This window comes from Cimex lectularius, unplaced genomic scaffold (genome assembly GCF_000648675.2).
Source record: "Cimex lectularius strain Harlan isolate CLEC.00 unplaced genomic scaffold, Clec_2.1 scaffold314, whole genome shotgun sequence".
Lineage (NCBI taxonomy): Eukaryota > Metazoa > Arthropoda > Insecta > Hemiptera > Cimicidae > Cimex > Cimex lectularius.
In genome coordinates this window covers 278,325-296,829 of record NW_019392997.1, presented here as the reverse complement: position 1 = coordinate 296,829, position 18,505 = coordinate 278,325, and the positions used below count along the sequence as shown (strand labels likewise).

The following is an 18,505-nucleotide window of genomic DNA, read 5'->3' as shown; positions in this document are numbered from 1 at the left end:
AATATTTTAACATTAATAAATTAAAAACGGTGGTTATGAATACTTATTTAGCCTTTTAAAAAAAGAAGAGATATGCAGATAAGGAGCCTGATTACTAAAAAAAAAGTGTTGCACTATCTAAATACCAGTCAGATAACAATTTACGCAATGCAATGCATCCAATTGGGGGACAACTAAATTTAAAAAATTGTGATGTTTTCCATGTGGTATGCGGGATTGAACCTGTAAAGTGGTCGTTAATGATCATTTTTGACAAACTAATGCCTGTTTTGTGTTAATGAAGACTATGAACAATTAATTTTTCCCCGCCAACAACACCCCATGGCCACTTCATAAGGCGCTGAGAATCGAATCCTGATTACACGATATTTGAAAAATGGCAAAAAAGAGGGAAAATTCGAAAGGTCGTAGGTTGAGATGGGGAGTTGGTGTCCGAGTGGAAAGACGTCACGATAGCTCAAGTGGTTAGAGCAGCGGCGTATTGAGCCGAAGGTCGTGGGTTCGAATCCCGCTCGTGACGCGAACTTTTTCATCTCAACCAAGACCTTACATAAAAAGATTAATAGACACAAGTCAATCAGACCACTAAATATAATGAATTATGAGAAATGCTCGAACAGACTCGCATGGAAACATTTTATCAATCATCATCAATATTGATATTATGAAAGTTGTGAGTAATGGGGATTCAGACATGCAGGTACGATGGAAAAGTGGACCAAAGAAATGACCGAGACCTTTTGTGTTACCAGCCACTTTCACTCATGTTAATTAAGCCTCTGTTTGAAAGTGTCTGTAACATTATTTTGAACGTTCTGGTTTCTAATTATCTGTTTAAAAATAGTCGAATTAACATTTTAATTGATCATTATGAGATTATTTATTACGGTCGGTAGCATAATTTTAAATCTAATACTTTAAATATTAATTAGCGCTGTATATTATCAAATGTAACAAGATCGACCCTTTTTCTCTTTCGGACGTACCCAAGGAATGATATCTAGATATCAACATATTTATGATTTATTATCCTTTCATTTATCTCGAACAACCTTGTTACTGCAAGTAATTTATGACGGGCATGGAAGAGTTGAGAGATTCGATGTGCAAGACAAGTGATTTGTAATTAGAATCGTTTAATTTTCTCGTTATTAATTATGAGGATAATTTTGTTTCATCTATGAAACAACGATTGAATAAATATAAATTTACTGTGTTTCAGCAGTAGCTTTTACAGTAGGGTAGCCATTGGCCAAAAAATAATACATATCATTATAATAAAAAAAGAAAAAAATGCAATGCCTAAAGGTACCTATCTTGTAAAAAGAAATATTTCAACATAAATAAAAATCCTTGTAAAATATAAATAAACTAATATATAGGGTGATACACTTACAAAATTGGTCAGGTGCTTCAACACCTCAAATGCAACAAAAATGTTAGCAGTCCGATTTTCAACTCTTTCGCTGATATTCAATTTTTTTTCAACTATCTACGGTTTTCGTCATAAATCTGCTCGTAGCTCTTGAACATCAGGGCTTGGCAAATTTCATAACAACTTCTTCGTTTAATAAGCGAACGATACAGTTTGTTTTAAATTACGTCTAACCAAAATGCAGAACTTTTGTGCTAAATGAGGAAAAAAGTGGTGACTGGGTGAAAAAGGGGAAGTGGGATTAACTCAAACAGTAATTCAACTTTTTGTCCAGGCGGAACTTTATTTCTCAACTTCAACTTATTAAAAAAGCACAAAAACGAAACAAAACACATACAGAGATAATAAACAACCAACAGTCCAGAAAAATTTGACAAAATATCGTCACTAAACGCAGACAAAACAAAAAGAACAACAATACAGTAGTTGTACAACCCAACTTTAACAAAATAAATTTACAAAATCAAAAAAATCAACGCAATTTATCTGTTTTGATTATCCATGGTTCAAACGAACTTTTTGCTGTGTTTGAGGTGTAGAAGCAGCACCTGACGGACTTTGTCCTACTTGTTCAATCACCCTAAATAATGAACTTAAAATAAATTAATCTTTTAAGTTAGGTTTTGGTTGAAATGAAAAAGCTAGTGCCACGAGCGGGATTCGAATGTGTAGGTTGAGATGGGGAGTTGGTGTCTGAGTGGATCGAAGTCATGATAGCTCAAGCGGCGTACTGAGCCGAAGGTCGTGGGTTCGAATCCTGCTCGTGACACTAGCTTTTTCATTTCAATCAATACCTTACATAAAGATTAATTAATTGAAAGAAGTAATTTGGTCAATAGACCACTAAATCTAATTGATTTAAAATAAATTATTACTTGATGCAAAAAAAAAAATTTAAATTTAAAAATATAAATAAACAAGGATTATTTATTTTTAATCTCGTAAATCTTATTCCTTTTGGTGCAACTTTTGGCAATGCGGCTCTATTGCTCATTGGCCATGTGAAAACTTCATTTTAAGTACCTTTTCAGGTAATAAATCTGTGTTCACAGAATTAAACGATAAATTTATTTTACATAAATCGACAATTCAGCATTGAGAAAATGGATGTCGATTTATTCTGATGATTAAAAATGGAAGTTAATAGCCTGCTCTTAGTAATTTTCCAAAACTACCTATTTCAATAGTTCAGTAAACTTAGAAACTATTCCCGCTGGTCCTAAAATTAAGTCCAAAACCACCGTAATGTTATTTCGTATAAATGTGAAAAGCGCAAATATTCTAGATTTGTGTCATCGATGAAGCCATGAGAAAGCAGGACACCAGATAAACCTTACGAAAATTCCAAACCCACTTCATCCGTCCGTGCAATTTGAATGCAACTCAGGGCAGACGGGTGGGAGGTACGAAAGGATGTTTGACGACAAAGTTGAGTCACCTGCTAAGTCCTTTTCCCATATATGGACTTTAAACAATAACCGATTAAGCCGCTTTCGATTGGATTTAACATTTAACTTAGGATTCTACAACCGAGGGTTTAAGTCAATATTACTTGGCAATAGTCAATTCTTGAAATATGCCGTGTGATGAACATTTAGTTTTGGACATTTTCAATTATTTTGGTGCGCCTATTCTCAATGTTTTGGTTTTACAGTCATTTCGGCTTCTCGTCACCTTCGGTCTGTGCTTTAATCAGTCTTGTCTTTAAAAAAAATACTAAGTCACTATTGAAGAAGATAATAATAAAATATATTATATTTATTAAAGTAAAATGGGCACGCTGAACACGACACGCAAGAATGGCACAATTACGCAGAAAAAAACACTTTGAGCCCTGAAGATGATTTCAATAAAGATCGAAACGTTGGCACAATAAAGAAAATGTTTTTCTGAAACCTACATCTCACCAGACCGCACGATTTCTGAATAATTAAGTAAAATGAAAAGTTGAGCTTATCAATTTTTCACAAGACACTTGACATGTCGGAAATCATTTAATGCACAAATTGTCAAAATTGTGGAAATGGGTTATTGTCCTGTTTACTCGTTATGTCAAACTTGAAGCGTGAGGCACAACATTGTGACTTGGACTTCATGGAATAACACTATAAATATAACTTTTAATTAATTAATCTTTTTATGAAAGGTTTTGGTTGAAATGAAACAGCTAATGCAACGAGCGGAATTCGAACCTTCCACTGGGTTCGAATCCCGCTCGTGGCACAAGCTTTTTCATTTCAACCAAAACCATTTTAACATTGAACAAATTTTACAGACATTTAGCCTATTAAATCATTATTTGATTTCAGTGTTAGTAAGTAAAAGAAACTGTATGTCTAAAAGTCTTTATTCCAAATGTTATAGTTTATAAAGTTTTTTATTTATCAAAAAACCGTTTATAATTGTAATCTCTTTTTGTTTTTTGTTATAGGTAGGTTGACAAGACCAGTGCAGCTTTTCTTCCCATCGTGTCGTAAGTCGATCGCATAGTTTATTCCGATTTTATCCAAGTAGAACACACTGCGAATTTCAGAGTCTGACGAACGTCACTTTCTACTGAATATAAATTCTGAGTTTTCTGTACCCTTTCCCTTTTATTACGAGACTTAAACGCGTCGACGTGGGACGCCCGGCAAGAGCTCGAGGATGACCAAAATGGCCCGGCAACGCCCACGAGTACGAGCGAAATGATTCCGCATGCCTGCTACGTCCATCTTCGTCCAATTAGTTAGCAGACGTCGTACAACTCTTTACAAATGTAAATTTGTACATAGGATAAATTTATATAACTACAAAGGCGGATAGTAGGGGTATTCACGATGTTTGTAAGATGTTAACTCGTGTTAACGCGAATAGATAAATGTCCAGTAAGATCGTGAACGCCCCCTTTTTTTTCTTATCATGTTAAATGTTAATTTTTCCACAATGCTGCGCGTGGTGATTGATAGAACCGAAAATAAACCTGTAACAGTTCTTGAAGGCTTGCTGTTTGTTTGGTTTTCTTTTGTGTGAAATTGTAAGATGGTAGAAGTTAATAAAAAAGGAAAATTAATCAGCTCTTTCACTCAAAATACTATCTATGCACAAGAAAAGTACTAACAAATGACACGCTTCAATTCTGACATACCTAGCTTGTATCTTAACGTTTAACAGCCTACAACTTTATAGGTTAGGGAATGTATCTATTATGAATGTAGTATAAGGTCAGATCAGAAATTAACAAAAGAAAGTATTGGTCTGATTTAACTAAGACGTAGTTAAGAATAAAAATACGTGTAAAAAAAACAGCTGTTAAATTCATGGCTGCCATGTTGGTTACCTACGCCCTAACGGATAGCAATGTGACTACATTTTCGACCTAACGCCTAACATTGGGCCTGGCCTGTTAGATCGAGCAATGTTAACTAGCCGATTCTTACAAGTCTACGTCATCATTTTTCTCGATCTAACAGAGTTAGCACAAAGATCGTGAACACCCCTAGTATCTTAACTTGTTTTTTAAACTTGAATCGTGTTTTATGCAGAAGCTGAATAATCTAATACGTCTTATCCGATTAAATGCACATAATGGAAGAACAGTTTAAGCCTAAATAGCACTTGTTTTGAAGAGGATTACCTCGAACAAGGCTCCACATAAAAGACCCCTTTCCACAATACCCAAGGCTTATTTTAAATAAATCCTTGAAATATAATTCGCTGCTATATGGCTAGAGGCAATAATTTGATCTGCTTATTTATACAAAAATATTATAATACCATTAATACAATATAATTATTAATATAGCATAATATTATAGTAATTATAACGTATGCACAATAACAGCTATATAAAGCTTATTCGTGAAGTTAATTTTTTTTAAGTGCACGTGTGTAATTAATATTCTTTTAGTGTAATCATTCATATTATTAAGTCCGGAAGCTTAGACAAGTTTAAACCATTGGAGGAATTTTTTAAATGGATTTTTACCAAGATTTGCTTGATTTGTGTTTCTAATATTTTTATTTATAGTATAACATTGCCTAAATGTAGTTTTCAATGTTGTATGTTTGTGCCCAAAGAATTTCTTAGTTCATTAGTGCATACAATGAACGATTTGTTATAGATACTAGACCATGATAAGCAGTAAGCCCATGATGGCATGATTCTGAGGTCGAGAAAAATAAGTTCAAACGACAATGAAATTACTGCCGTTGAGACATTTTCTGCCAATCATCCGGTTGAAATCCAGTTTTTTTTTTCAGCGTGTGTTCGGCTGTGTCAACCGGATTGCGCAATAGTGCGTCCAAAGGGGTAACTTGTAGACATAAGTGTGGGTCGCCCTGTAACGGTGCCAGTTGCGACACATTTCGAAAATAAGTGAATTAACCCACGCCGATTTCTGGCAGCCATTGTCAACCGAAGAAGGCCGATCCACATCCCCAACCATCGTTGCTCAGTGGTGACGCCGTATAAAGCGTTGGAATTGTTTTGACACCAATCGTGTCAAGAGTAAATTTACGCTTAGCGAACATAGGTTATATCAAAATTGTTCTGACAAATAGTAACATCCTGATAGACAATAGATAGTGGGATTTCTTCTGGAAGGAAGCAAGTGATGAATCTATAGGCCGGTGGTCGCTATGTCAAAGTGACGCAGAATCACCACTGAAGATGACGAAACGTCAAATGTGTCTGACAGACCGATTTGGCGAGGTTATATACACATCCGAAACGATCAAACTACATGTAAAAAGGCGAGTTTTTTCTTCTTCTTGCAATTTTTCTGAAAAATTGCGAGATGCTCTTAATTGCTAAGTTTACAATTTACAAATGAAATATAGTATAGTCGAATTAGGATGGACGTAGACGTAGGTTTACAGTTACGGTATCGCGTAAAATCCATTCGGCCTGGAAACATTTGTAAACCTTTCGATTCGAGTCCCACTCTAAACGTTTCGTCCCGGACGGTTCCAAGATAAATCTTGTCGTTTAAGGCGGGATCGGGACGTATGACGTCAAGGGACGTGGGAAGCTACCGTGTGGGCCGAGGTGAAGCTACGAACCGGAACGGAATCTGTACGCTGATTGCTCTCCACTAGAACGCTTTTCTTACATAATCACCGCTGATGATCATCTAAGGAGGGTGTAGAGGCTTCCGGTCGGATACAATCACCGTGTACAGAAATAAGTTATGTCTGAAAAATGCTTAAATTTAAAACCAGCGGACCTAGATCACTACTTCGTTACTACTTAAAGCTTCTGGTTCTATTTTTTCCACACCTATAACATTTAAAATAGATTCATCTTATACATAACAAGAATGCAATGTACCTTTTTTTGGTCGTTTATCAACACGATCTCTGACAATAAGTTGACTAATGGTCATAATTAGCAATTTTCCGAAAATGCCCTTTAAAGCTTTTATCGACTATAATCAATAGTTACGTGTTTATAATCTGAAGCGAGAAAGTGTTTTGCTTTTAAGTTTTACATTGTATTTATTTATTTTTAACTGTCAGCATAATCAACCGTTACCCTTTACAAAACCATCCGCCATTTAAAATCTCAGGATGATAAAGCTCTCTGCTTTTTTATTCCAGTATCTGAAGGTAGTTTTTTTTTTAATTATTAAGTTTTTAATAATTACAATTCGTGTCAATACCAATAAATATGTCAATGACATTCGCAACATATAAACTTTAGCCCACCGCGTTGTCGACACCATCGCCACCTACTTCGAGCTAAAACAATACCGTCCTGGTGTTTTCCTTGGCATATCCCACGTCTTTGATCGGCACGAGGGCTTGTGAAAGTTAATGAGCATCCTTCCATTTACGTACTACATTATCCTCAAACCGTTCCTAAAGAACCGATATTTCCAAGTAACCCAAGGCACCTCTTCTTCTATTTCTTCCACGGTAAGAAGACTTGCTCCCTCACTTTACACCTCATCTCCCATTGTATACCAACACCTTTACATTCTCCACAAATATCAATCCCTTTACTTTTGTATGCAACCTCTAATCCTAGCTTTTCATATACTTGAACCATGGCTTCGACAACATCAACCTAAATAATCAAAACTCTAAATACATAGTTTTCCTTAATACATCCATTATATTTAGTGGTCTGATTAACCAAATTGCTTCTTTAAATTAATTAACCTGTTTACGTAAGGTTTTGGTTTGTAACCGGGTAATTAAGTCGTGGCCCGGAGTTGGTGTGGATGTTGTTGGCTCGGACGCTTTGAACTTTGGCCGGAACTGGAGCGGGCGGAGAGGAAGCCACATCAGCACGGTCAGGATTCCACGAGTCGTCCTACGAGCGTGTTCGAAAATTTTTCATCTACCGGAATATCGTTTCCTTTCACGTCATCGGATACTGTCTCGTGTCTGTCTCGGAGAAGATAACGAGTGAGTGCTCACTTCAGACATTTTATTGTATGTTAAAGAACTAAATGTTATGTATATAGTTTTAGTTTAGTTAGGATAAGTACCTTAATTTCTTTTCGTTATGTGTAAATATATTTAGTTAACCATCACACTTTTATTTCTTTGTTTTCTTTAATTTCTTTACCTAACAAATAGTCAGGTCCATTGCGAACCCTCCCGTCTCACGCGGAGCTATCTCTTGGCCGCCAACATTTGTTTCCCCCCCTTGATAGTTAAAAGACTATCTGGCGCCCGTACAAAATTTTCTTTTGGTCAGGACAAACCAGACCGGGGGTTACAGGTTGAATTGAAAAAGTTAGTGTCACGAGCGGGATTCGAACCCATGACCTTCGGCGCAATACGCCGCTGCTCTAACGACTTGAGCTATCGTCACGTTTTTTCTTAATCTGAAAGCTCTCCACTTGTCTATTTATTATAGAATACGATATCTTGGAGTTTACGTGGTCCAAAGCCTTATGTAGAATCTACACACACACACACACACACACACACACAAAGACTGAAACGAATTTACTGTAACTTTAGATATAGAATACTGAAGAGACTACATGACAAAAGAACAAAAAACTATTATACACTACCCTAATCGCACCAATTTGGATCAACGGATTTCTACTGTACAGACAGCCCCGAGTTCCAAGCTTAGCAAAATCCAATCCCTACAATGCAAAATCGATTCCACGTCATCACTATCCAATCCGAACTCGACGTATATACAAACCGACAAGTTCACTCATCAAACTATCATCTCATGGCAACACTTTAATTGTCACCCTGTCCGGCTCAACCCTTCCTTCCAACCCTCATAGAAGACTAAAACGCAGGTGGCCTCGCGACCACCTGATTGTGTAACTTAGGCCTGCTAGGGTCTTCTGTTTACTTTACGCCATAATGCCTCCAGACAACATGCATACAACACTAAGTATGTGAATAAAATAATTTTTGCTTGTTGCATTTTGTATGCAGTTGTAAAATAGAATAAAAAAGGAATTCGTACGTGTAGTGAGTATGCTGTAAAAAGTAAAGAATAAAAAGCACCCAGAAAAAACAGTAATTAAGAATAGTAGGGCTTGAAATAAATGGCTCATGATTCGTATGTGTGTAATTAACAACAATAACACAGATAAAAGATGGAGGAAAACTATTTTTCTTTAGACCGAAATTATGTCGACGCATTCTTTTGACTCTAGGCCTATGTGGTAGACAACAATAACTTCTGCTGATTACATGCTACGATTTACAACAACGTGGTAGTGAGAAGAAGAATGGATTTCTATTCCTTATTATTTCTTTTAATTGCTGGGATGTTGAGGACTCTAAGGTACTGCTGAATGTTTTTGATGGAATGGCCACGTGCCATCAACGTTTTGCGTCTACGTAGTCCAGGATTGTCCATAGTTCACGTCTTGTCCTCAGCCGGCGTTCTTAGGAAATCGAACCGATGTGACATTCACCCCGACCCGGAAAGGAAACCGGCTCCCGGGCGGCTCGAAGACGGGCTTTCATTTCAGGTCAATTAGTTCGCTGTGAACCGATTCAATTGTAGGAAAAAAATATTTCCTATTTTATTATTAAGAGGAAATAAATTTGTCATGGAGAAGGTGGGCCGGATCGTAAATTTGTACAGTTGAAACGATTACGTCTCCGGTCAGAAACGAAACCAATAAAATGATGCATATTAATTAATAAGCCGGATGATCTGGGCCACGTGTTACATTAACATATTTTATACCCGAGAAACATCAATCAGCCGTATGTATTTACATATTTATGTGGACGATTTATCATCAACACTATTATATCGGAGTGAAACCCATTAATATTAAATTTACGATTGTTCCGTTTGAATGAAGTGCAAATAGTTTTTTCTTTTTCATTGATTGTCATAATTCTGTGCATATTTGAACAAAAAAAAGCTCGTTTTGAAGAAAAGGGACGTGTTATTAAGGGCCAATCTCGAATGTGTTCACGAGCTTTTACAAAACACATCCGCTCTTAAGTCCGCTTTGTTACGCCCCATCTTTCTTCTTCTTTTACGATTCTCAGACTTTATTGGCCTACCCGCGGACGAATACGTTCTGTAATTTATAACATGAAGTTAAGCTTATTCGTTTCCTTTCGTTCATCTTCGACGATTAATGTCAATCTTGAACCGAGTTGAGACTCGCTACGAGTAGTTTAATTGTTTAAAATAATTCCCCGTTTAACGGCACGGTCAGGTGGATTCAATTATTCGTGGGAGCCGGCTTTTTTCACCCCGAGTACGAATCAAAATGCGTAACGAAGCCCGACCGAGACCGAGTCGATTAAACAGGCTTCGGTCGGATGCGCGCAGCTCAAGATAAACCTTCGAAAAACCGGCCTTCGTGCTGAAGATGTTGCGACTGTTTTAGCCAGGCCCAGGGTTAAGACATTCGAATTTAAATGCTAATTTCTAATGTAAACATTATGCGGTTTCGACAGATGCGGTCTACCGCGCTTTTAATATTAGTGGGCCGGTTCACCATAAAGACAACAAACACTGTTATTTTCTCTTTAAATCTGATCTCAAAAAGTCAATTTTCGGGATGTATCGTTTTGGTTAGTAGAGTAAAGAACCTCTTCTACTTTGTGTGATTTCCGATTCAGAAAGCGCGATTATACGTTCGGAAGGGGGCTCGTGGTCGCAACGGTTTAGGCGTTGACACGGCGCTCATCACTGTAAGGTAAAGGTCCGGGGTTCGAAACCAGCCGCCCTGCATTCGAATCCGACATATTACAAATGTGCTTTTTTTCAAAAACTCCGGCATCCTGAGGGTTTATATGACCTCTGCTGTTGCAAACCCTCGTTTAAAAAAATAAATAAATAAATATAAATGGCAAAAAGGAGGGAAAATTCAAAAGGTGCGGTTGAGATGGGAAGTTGGTGTCCGAGTGGATCGAGGTCACGATAGCTCAAGTGGTAAAGCAGCGGCGTATCAACCCGAAGATCGTCGGTTCGTATCCCGCTCGTGCCATTGACTTTTTTATCTCAACTAAAAACCTTAATTAATTGTAATTGGTCAAGCGGACCACGAAATTAGTGAAATTAAATAAATATAGTTCCGACATAGAATGTTAAGGACGGCTACATACTTGCGATTGTCAGACGGCACGACTGAAAAATCACGATCGCTACAAACAGTGATGTACAACACTGGAGCAGTAAGAAAATATATCTCCTAGAGACAAGTTGTCTAGTCGATTTGTGCTTCATTAGTCCGAGAACAACCAAAAGAGCAATTTTATAAAATTCGTCTTAAATTGAAGGAAGACCCTGATAAATTTTTCGGATACGTTTTGTTCAACAAAGCTGGCCGTTTCTGTACTTCTTTACTTGTCGTATGGGATATGGGAACTGCCTAGTTCATTTTCGTAATCCGACATGATAGTTTTACACAAGAAACAAAAAGACACAAAAGCCACTCAATACAGGCAGCTTTGAACTTCAGCCTGGGGACCGCGGTAGCCGAGTGGTCATCGTGATAGATTCTCGGGCTCGAAATGTGACCATTCGCTGTTGCAGGTGCGCGCAAGGTCATCCATTTCTGTGATTTATTTATACTCGTGACAATCAATAACTTCGCCAGAAAAATAGAGACTATTACTCCATATTAATCGCCACAATTTTCTACTCGCGTTGGAACTCATTGAATGTAGTATCTTCTAAATAGTCGCGTCTGAAAATGGCAAGTGCGTAGCCGCCCTGACAGTCGTTCAATCGAAGATTTATCCCTTGGAAAAAATGAAATTTAACACTTCTCTTCTGTCATCCTTTTAAAATTGTAGCGATATGTCGCAATACAGGATGTGTGGAAGGAGCCGAGCAGTCTGCCGTTGGACGTCCCACGCGGAATCCGCAGCCCACGCAGCACCTGCAGTCCAAGGAAAACCTCTTTCCCTCGACGGGATCCGGAATGAAAATGAGGTTATCAACGCAGGGACAATTAATACTCGTCATAATAGCGATCCCGGCGTATAATTTAGTTTATTTACGCTTCCGGAGGTGTTGAAACGTTCATGTAAGTATACAGGTGTACACAGCTCGATTACCATATTAAAATATTCTGGAAAAAGTTAATTTAATCCCCTGTTCGTAAATAACTTCTCAGTGCGACTAATTCTGAACAACATAGCTTGTTTTATTTTAGTTGATAGCGGGAGTGGACAGTTCTCACTGAAGATGGCACAAAGCCGAACGCGTTGGGGAACATCAAAAATCCCCGAGTGTAGACGGACACAGTAAGTGCCCCACTATCATGTTTTTACTGGCTTACAGATTTAATCAGCCAAATGTTCACAATGTGTTCAAAAGAAAACCCTTATGTCACTGTACTCGTATTTTCTTAAGTTTATAGTATACCAGGATCTCTCCCTAATACAGAAACATTTTTTCTCCTATAGAACGACCAAATTGATTCAGGGATGAACAGTCCACCAGTTTCCTCTTTATTTTTATCTTATAACGAATAAACCTTCCCCATGCATACACGAGGGCTTAACTTCACTGTCGTGGACGAATGGTCGGAAGCACTTAACAATCATTTTTTTTTAATAAAAATCCAAAGGCTGATGCAAACCCAGAACTGCTAGTGTGGCAAATACGAGTCAGCTTACCCTGACGACTCAGCCACCGGAGTTTCGATAAAGCTGAGTTTCGGAAAATTTTGTTCAGTCTGTAAAAAAACCTTGTAGGTCTTAGTAACATTCCTATTGTGTTTATAGTTTCCAGTGCTGTTTTTCTAGCTAATTTAAGTTAGTTGTACGTATGTAAAAATATGAACCCATTTAATGTCTGTTTTTATGGAGTTGTTTCGTTTTTGTGCGCACGTATTGTTTATTTTTCGTGGAACAAATAGTGGTTAAAACTATGGTTAAATTCGTTCGTCTTTGGCCAGTGGGATTGATTTTAGTCTTTCATTTTGACATTTTGTGTCGGGTGAGTGGTTTCAGTCGGCTTTTGTGATGTTGTCAGTTGCTGTCGGTTTTCTGTATATGTGAAATAAAGTTTATACTGATATTTATTTATATTTCTACGTTGAATTGTATATTTTTGTGCAATGACTTCAGGTCTGTCAGTATGTTGAAAACTTGGCTGCAGACCCCAAAAAAATTTCAAAAAGCATTGACACTTTCAAATACACAAACATGAGCCACAATACCCACAGCACTCTCAAAAATGCACAAACAAAACTTTCAAAACAAAATGAAACTTATTCAGAAATCGTGACATGCGGTCTGGTGTGATGTAGGTTTCAGATAAACATTTTCTTTATCGTGCCAACGTTTCGATCTTTATTGAGATCATCTTCAGGGCCTGGGATTTACAAACATTATTTAAATTTAACAAATAACATGTAGGATGTGGAAAACAGTGAATTTATACAATGCAAAATATATTTTTTATATTCATTCAATGTATTTCTACTCACTCGAAGTGTTTGTTTTCGTAATTGTGCCATTCTTGCGTGTCGTGTTGAAAAAAAAATTGTTGAAAATTTAAACAATGTTTGTAAATCTCACGCCCTGAAGGTGATCTCAATAAAGATCGAAACGTTGGCACGACAAAGAAAATGTTTTTCTGAAATCTACATCACACCAGACCGCATCTCATGATATCTGAATAATCATCGACTAACGGTCACTAGTCACCACACAAAATGAAACGTTAAAAGATTGTTATTTCTATGCTTATACGTCCCCAAAATTGAACTTGATTTCTTGGGATCAAGTGTATGACTGATAATAACGGTGTATGGGGGCGTCGGTGGCCGCAACAGTTTAGGCGTTGACACGGCGCTCATCACGGTAAGGTAAAGGTCCCGGGTTCGAATCCAGCGGCCCTGCATTCAAACCCGACATACTTACAAATGGGCTTTTTTTCAAGTACATCGGCACCCTGAGGGTTTATATGACATCTGCTGTTGCGAACCCTCGTAAAAAAAAAATAATATGGCCCAGGCTAGGTCATGGGTTGGTTTAGACGCCATTGATGAAATGCCAAAGACAATTTCATATAAACAAATAGAGGTGGCCATGTTGGTAGTACCTATAAATTGACCAATAATTGTATTAAAAAACAGTTGGCTCTGGTCAACACCACAAGTTATAATTTACTTTTCCCTCAAAAATGGGCGAATTATTACAACCCTAATATGCATAAACTTTAAATCCGTTGATAATTTAAATAAACGTTTAAGTTATCTACCCACAGCGAACTGTACGCGGCCGACGCTGGCATTCATCCGACGGAGCACTTAACCTTAGGTGAATTCAACCGCTACGATCACCATAGAGATTATTACCGTCGGAGCCTCTAATTTCGCCGTTAGCAACGGGAGAATTGGATTCGCCGGCGCAAAGCTCCCAGCCGAGATTGCAGAATGATAGCGGTAGTCGCCCCCTTTTGTCCCGAGGAATAAAGTCGTTCCGGCCGGGAATGGATGTAAGAAAGCGCATTTATTGACAACGTGACTTTACACTTAAGCAAACTCTATTCTTAGCGACCGAGCCGGGACAACGAAGGCTATCGGTATGTAGCCTCGAGGACGCCTTTTCTGCTACAAGATCGGCTTCAGCATGACAAATTTTCCTTTAAAGTAACTCCCCCGAGCCCTCAAGCGAGGTAGACGCGCCTCAATGTTTAAAAATAACAATAATTTTCATAAGAGTACATCATCCATTAATAATTTTATTTCACTCTTAAAAAACTGTTTTCCTATAAAAGGAAACTTGCATTTGAAAGCCGGAATAACCAGAAAGAAGAATCAAAAGACCTGTTTCTTTCCTCCACAGTATTTATGCCTTAAATCACTTGATGATAATTAATGATAAATCAACTCTTGAATAAAACTCCTGTGCAATAGTGCATTTCGTACAGAAAATTTTATGGTAAAGCCGAAGAATCGTGTAAAAATTGCCTTGCATGTTGCAAATATTAGGGACCCAAGCATAATTGACATAGAACCTAACCGTAGAAAGATAAAGATTCTTGAAATATTGTACAAAATTATAAATGTACGGGATTATTCTACTTTAAAAAATATGGTAATGGTAAAAAATTACGAATAATTCTTTTAACTTATGTTTCAATATTTTGAGTTTTTCTTTTCTTCCTCATATTTTTTCGCCACGGTAAGTCATGGTATTTTCAGTGTTGTGTGCCATTGTTGCGTCTATGTACCTCCCGTATTGTGACGTACGCCAACGGTTGAGACCACCCCTTCTTGTATGCCTAGCAAAAGATGTTTCATTGCATTGGTTTTCGGGCATGTTGACAACTTTCTTCTACGGAGCATTTTGTCCAACTCTATTTTCATAAGGCTGAAATTTTCCTTGTATTTGGGATTTTCCGTTTCCGCACTGTTGTTGCATCGGCCTATAAGCACATCTTTTTGACTTTATCATTGTTAAATTTGCCACGATACCACTACCCTAGTTTAACATTGTAAGCATTTTTTTGTTTTTTCAGTTTTATGTATAATAACCATGACATAAACTGTATTGCTGATTGCCTTATCTCGAAATTCTATGCTTGGTAAGGTTTATATAGTCTCAAATCCTCACATGTACGTATGTACATACAAACATGTGCCTATTCGCTTCTAGTAGTCCACCGGGAATCCAAGCTTTTGAAGTTTACACTAAACTGCCGGCAGACTCGAGAATCACCCATTGTTGACAGTCCGGGGTAGATGAGGGTTATTCACGATGTTTGTAAGATGTTAACTCGAATAGAGAAATGTCCATTCAAAGAGTTTGAATGCCTCCTTCTTTTCTTAGCATGTTGAACTTAATTTTTCCGCAATGCTGCACGTGGCGATTGATAAAACCAAAAATAACGCCATAACAGTCCTTGAAGGCTTGTTGTTTGTTTGGTTTTCTTTTGTGTTAAATTGTAATATGCCAGAAGTTAATAAAAAAAGGAAATTTAATCAACTCTTTCATTCAAAATGCGATCTTTGCACTCGATAAGTACTAACAAATGACACGCTTCTATTCGTGCCGACATACCTAACGTCTAACAGCCTACAACATTATAGGATATGGGATGTATCTATTATGAATGAGCCTGTATAAGGACAGGTCAGAAATTAACAAAAGAAATGTATTTGTCTGTTGTAATTAAGCGTATTTAAGAATAAAAATCGTGTAAACAAAAAACAGCTGTTTAATTTATAGCTGCCATGTTGGTTACCTACGCCCTAACGGATAGCAATGTGACTACATTTTCGACCTAACATCGAACATTCGCCCTGGCCTGTTACACTGTTCGATCGAGCAATGTTAATTGGCCGATTCTTGCAACTCTACGTCATCATTTTTCTAGATCTAACAGGACCTAACAGATTTAACAGGGTTAACACAAAGTTCGTCAATACCCCTCTAGTCTAACCCGTACATGCACTGAGATTGGAATGGGAGGGTCGACAGCTAATTATGTGTCGATGGGTTATTAATAAATGTAATTTTAATTATTAAATGGTTTGGGTATTGTAGCTTTTTTATGGTCTTTTGTTAAGAATGATGAAGATGAGCTTTATATCCCGAAGCGCTCTAAATAAAATAATCTCTAATTAAACTACCGCGAAAAACGGTTTCTTTCAACCTTAGTAAAAAAATTAAATATATTACTAATGAATTTGCTCTCCAAGTTGAAAGTTTTTCTGCTCTTTGCAAAACGAAACAATTGAAGCAAATCATCGATCAATCTAATTGGAATCCGAATTGGATTCGACAGCGACCGCGTAATTGATGTTAACAGTCAATATAAAAAACGAAGAGTTTTAGTAGAAATTTCTATCACAGTTTTCTAATAGGTTTTATTTGTTTAGTTCACCGATCGGATTCATCGGTTTCATTGAATAAGTAGAAAGTTCGTAGGCCTTTGCCAATCATGCGTTACGATGTTCTACGATCGACTGTTTTCATCTGGTAGATTGGATCATTAATGATCTGTTATTCTCGTTCATTGTGTCGAAGCTTCATTTCATTATTAACTGATTCATGAAACGGTTCGTTGTGTCGTGTTGTCAGTTTCAGAATGTTCCCGTTGTACGTTTCTTTTTTGTTTTTTTAACCGAAGTAATTATGAAAAGTATAAATATTTAAGTGCATAATTGCATGTAGGGTTGTCATTACTCGATCTTGTCTGTCCTTAAGCACGTTGGATCGGATTTCGTGTCACTCTGTGATCTGTCGTCGGGCGCCGTGTTTTGCATACAATCACACCTACCGACTCATTTTCATCGCCTTCTTCCGCCGTGTTTATTCTAGGCGTCACTCATCCGGCCACACGGTGACAAAATGTGTCAACACACGGAAATCTCCCGGATGCTAATTTCTTACGTTACACCTTGGATCTTTCCCACCTGAGTCGTAAGAGAGAAAAAAACAGTGCCGAAATCGCCGGCTTTCATTGGCAATGCGTGCTTTCAGTCGTTTCGTAAGCCGGCCGAAGAGATAAGGCCCTTGTACGTCGAAAACATCGCCCTGGTTTCCCAGATATCATTTCGAGATAAAGCCCATCGTGGCGAAGTCCTCGCCCCAGATGGCCTCCACGCCTCGGGCCTTCAAGTTAAAATTTCACTTTGAAAAAGTTTTAACACTGCCGACAGGTTTTACAGTTAAAATAACACACGAGTCACGTTAATTGACGATAACGTTATGACCATTTTAAAAGACTGAAACCAGTCGCTTAAAGCAAGGAGTTACGCATGATATTTCATAAAATCTTCATAAAATCTGTTTAAGAAAAATAAAAAGCAATAACAATATTTACATACAAATTAGAGAGGTACGTACACACATATAGACAATCTATGCTAGCCAAATAAAAGTGACGAATGTGGGAAGTTTTAATCGTTTAATTAATCCTGTCTTTAATCCTCATGGATACAGAAGAGAAATCAAACTGAATAAATCACCGAATTAAATCAGAAAAGCGCGTTTTGCCAGGTCGCAGGAATACGCCGACCTTTGTGGCTTGTTCGGTCGTAGCTGATTTGAGGACAACTTTCAAATTGATTTTTCACCGCTGTGATATCTCGAACGATTTATCTTTTTCCAGAAGATGCGTGAATCGGATGCTTTCACCTTGCCCACGCGCTAATTGCCGGGGCATGGACACGAATATTTATCGCACACGCAGCTTGTAACAAGAGCTTGCTAACAGTTTGTTATGCCTCGTTAATTCCTCTCAGTCGTCGTGAAACGAGAACCAAGAGTGAGACAATGGGTTGAGACGTGAGACGGATTTGTAAGTCGTTGATTAACGGCACAGTTGAATAATTAAAAAGTTGACGGCCGATGGACCAGTGGGCAGGGCTGTCACCAGTAGCCGATTTCGAAACGGCGCGACATAATCCAATTGTGACACGGATTTATATCGGGTACGGCATGACGTGGGCGACAACCAGTTGGCTCGTAACCCACAGTCACCGTGATCGGAGAGAGTGGTCCGATCGGCGATGTCGAATTTTTGGATGATCGCAATTCCGACAGTTCCGTGGCGTACTCGGAGATGGAATTGCGGTCAGACGCCGATGGCCGGGCGATTGGAAGGCGGCATCGGCCAGGGCCCGGAGCAGATTAAAGATTGCGGTCCGGGCATCGCAACGA

At 38.0% G+C, this 18,505-nt stretch overlaps 1 protein-coding gene and 1 non-coding gene across 7 annotated transcripts in view; both read left to right on the top strand.

Moving 5' to 3' along the window:
- LOC106661795 (protein TANC2) overlaps positions 1 to 18,505 on the top strand; it is a 143,297-nt gene that overhangs the window by 78,658 nt on the left and 46,134 nt on the right. For 3 of the 6 annotated variants that reach the window (XM_024229709.1, XM_024229707.1, XM_024229710.1), the window contains exon 2: positions 3,867 to 3,908. The exons of the other annotated variants lie outside the window; for them this stretch is intronic. In XM_024229709.1, the coding sequence (XP_024085477.1) occupies positions 3,867 to 3,908 (42 nt within the window). The remainder of the gene's footprint in view (positions 1 to 3,866; positions 3,909 to 18,505) is intronic. 6 annotated transcript variants of the gene reach the window in all.
- Positions 447 to 520, top strand: Trnan-auu. Its single transcript has one exon. It is a non-coding gene; the product is annotated as a tRNA-Asn (tRNA).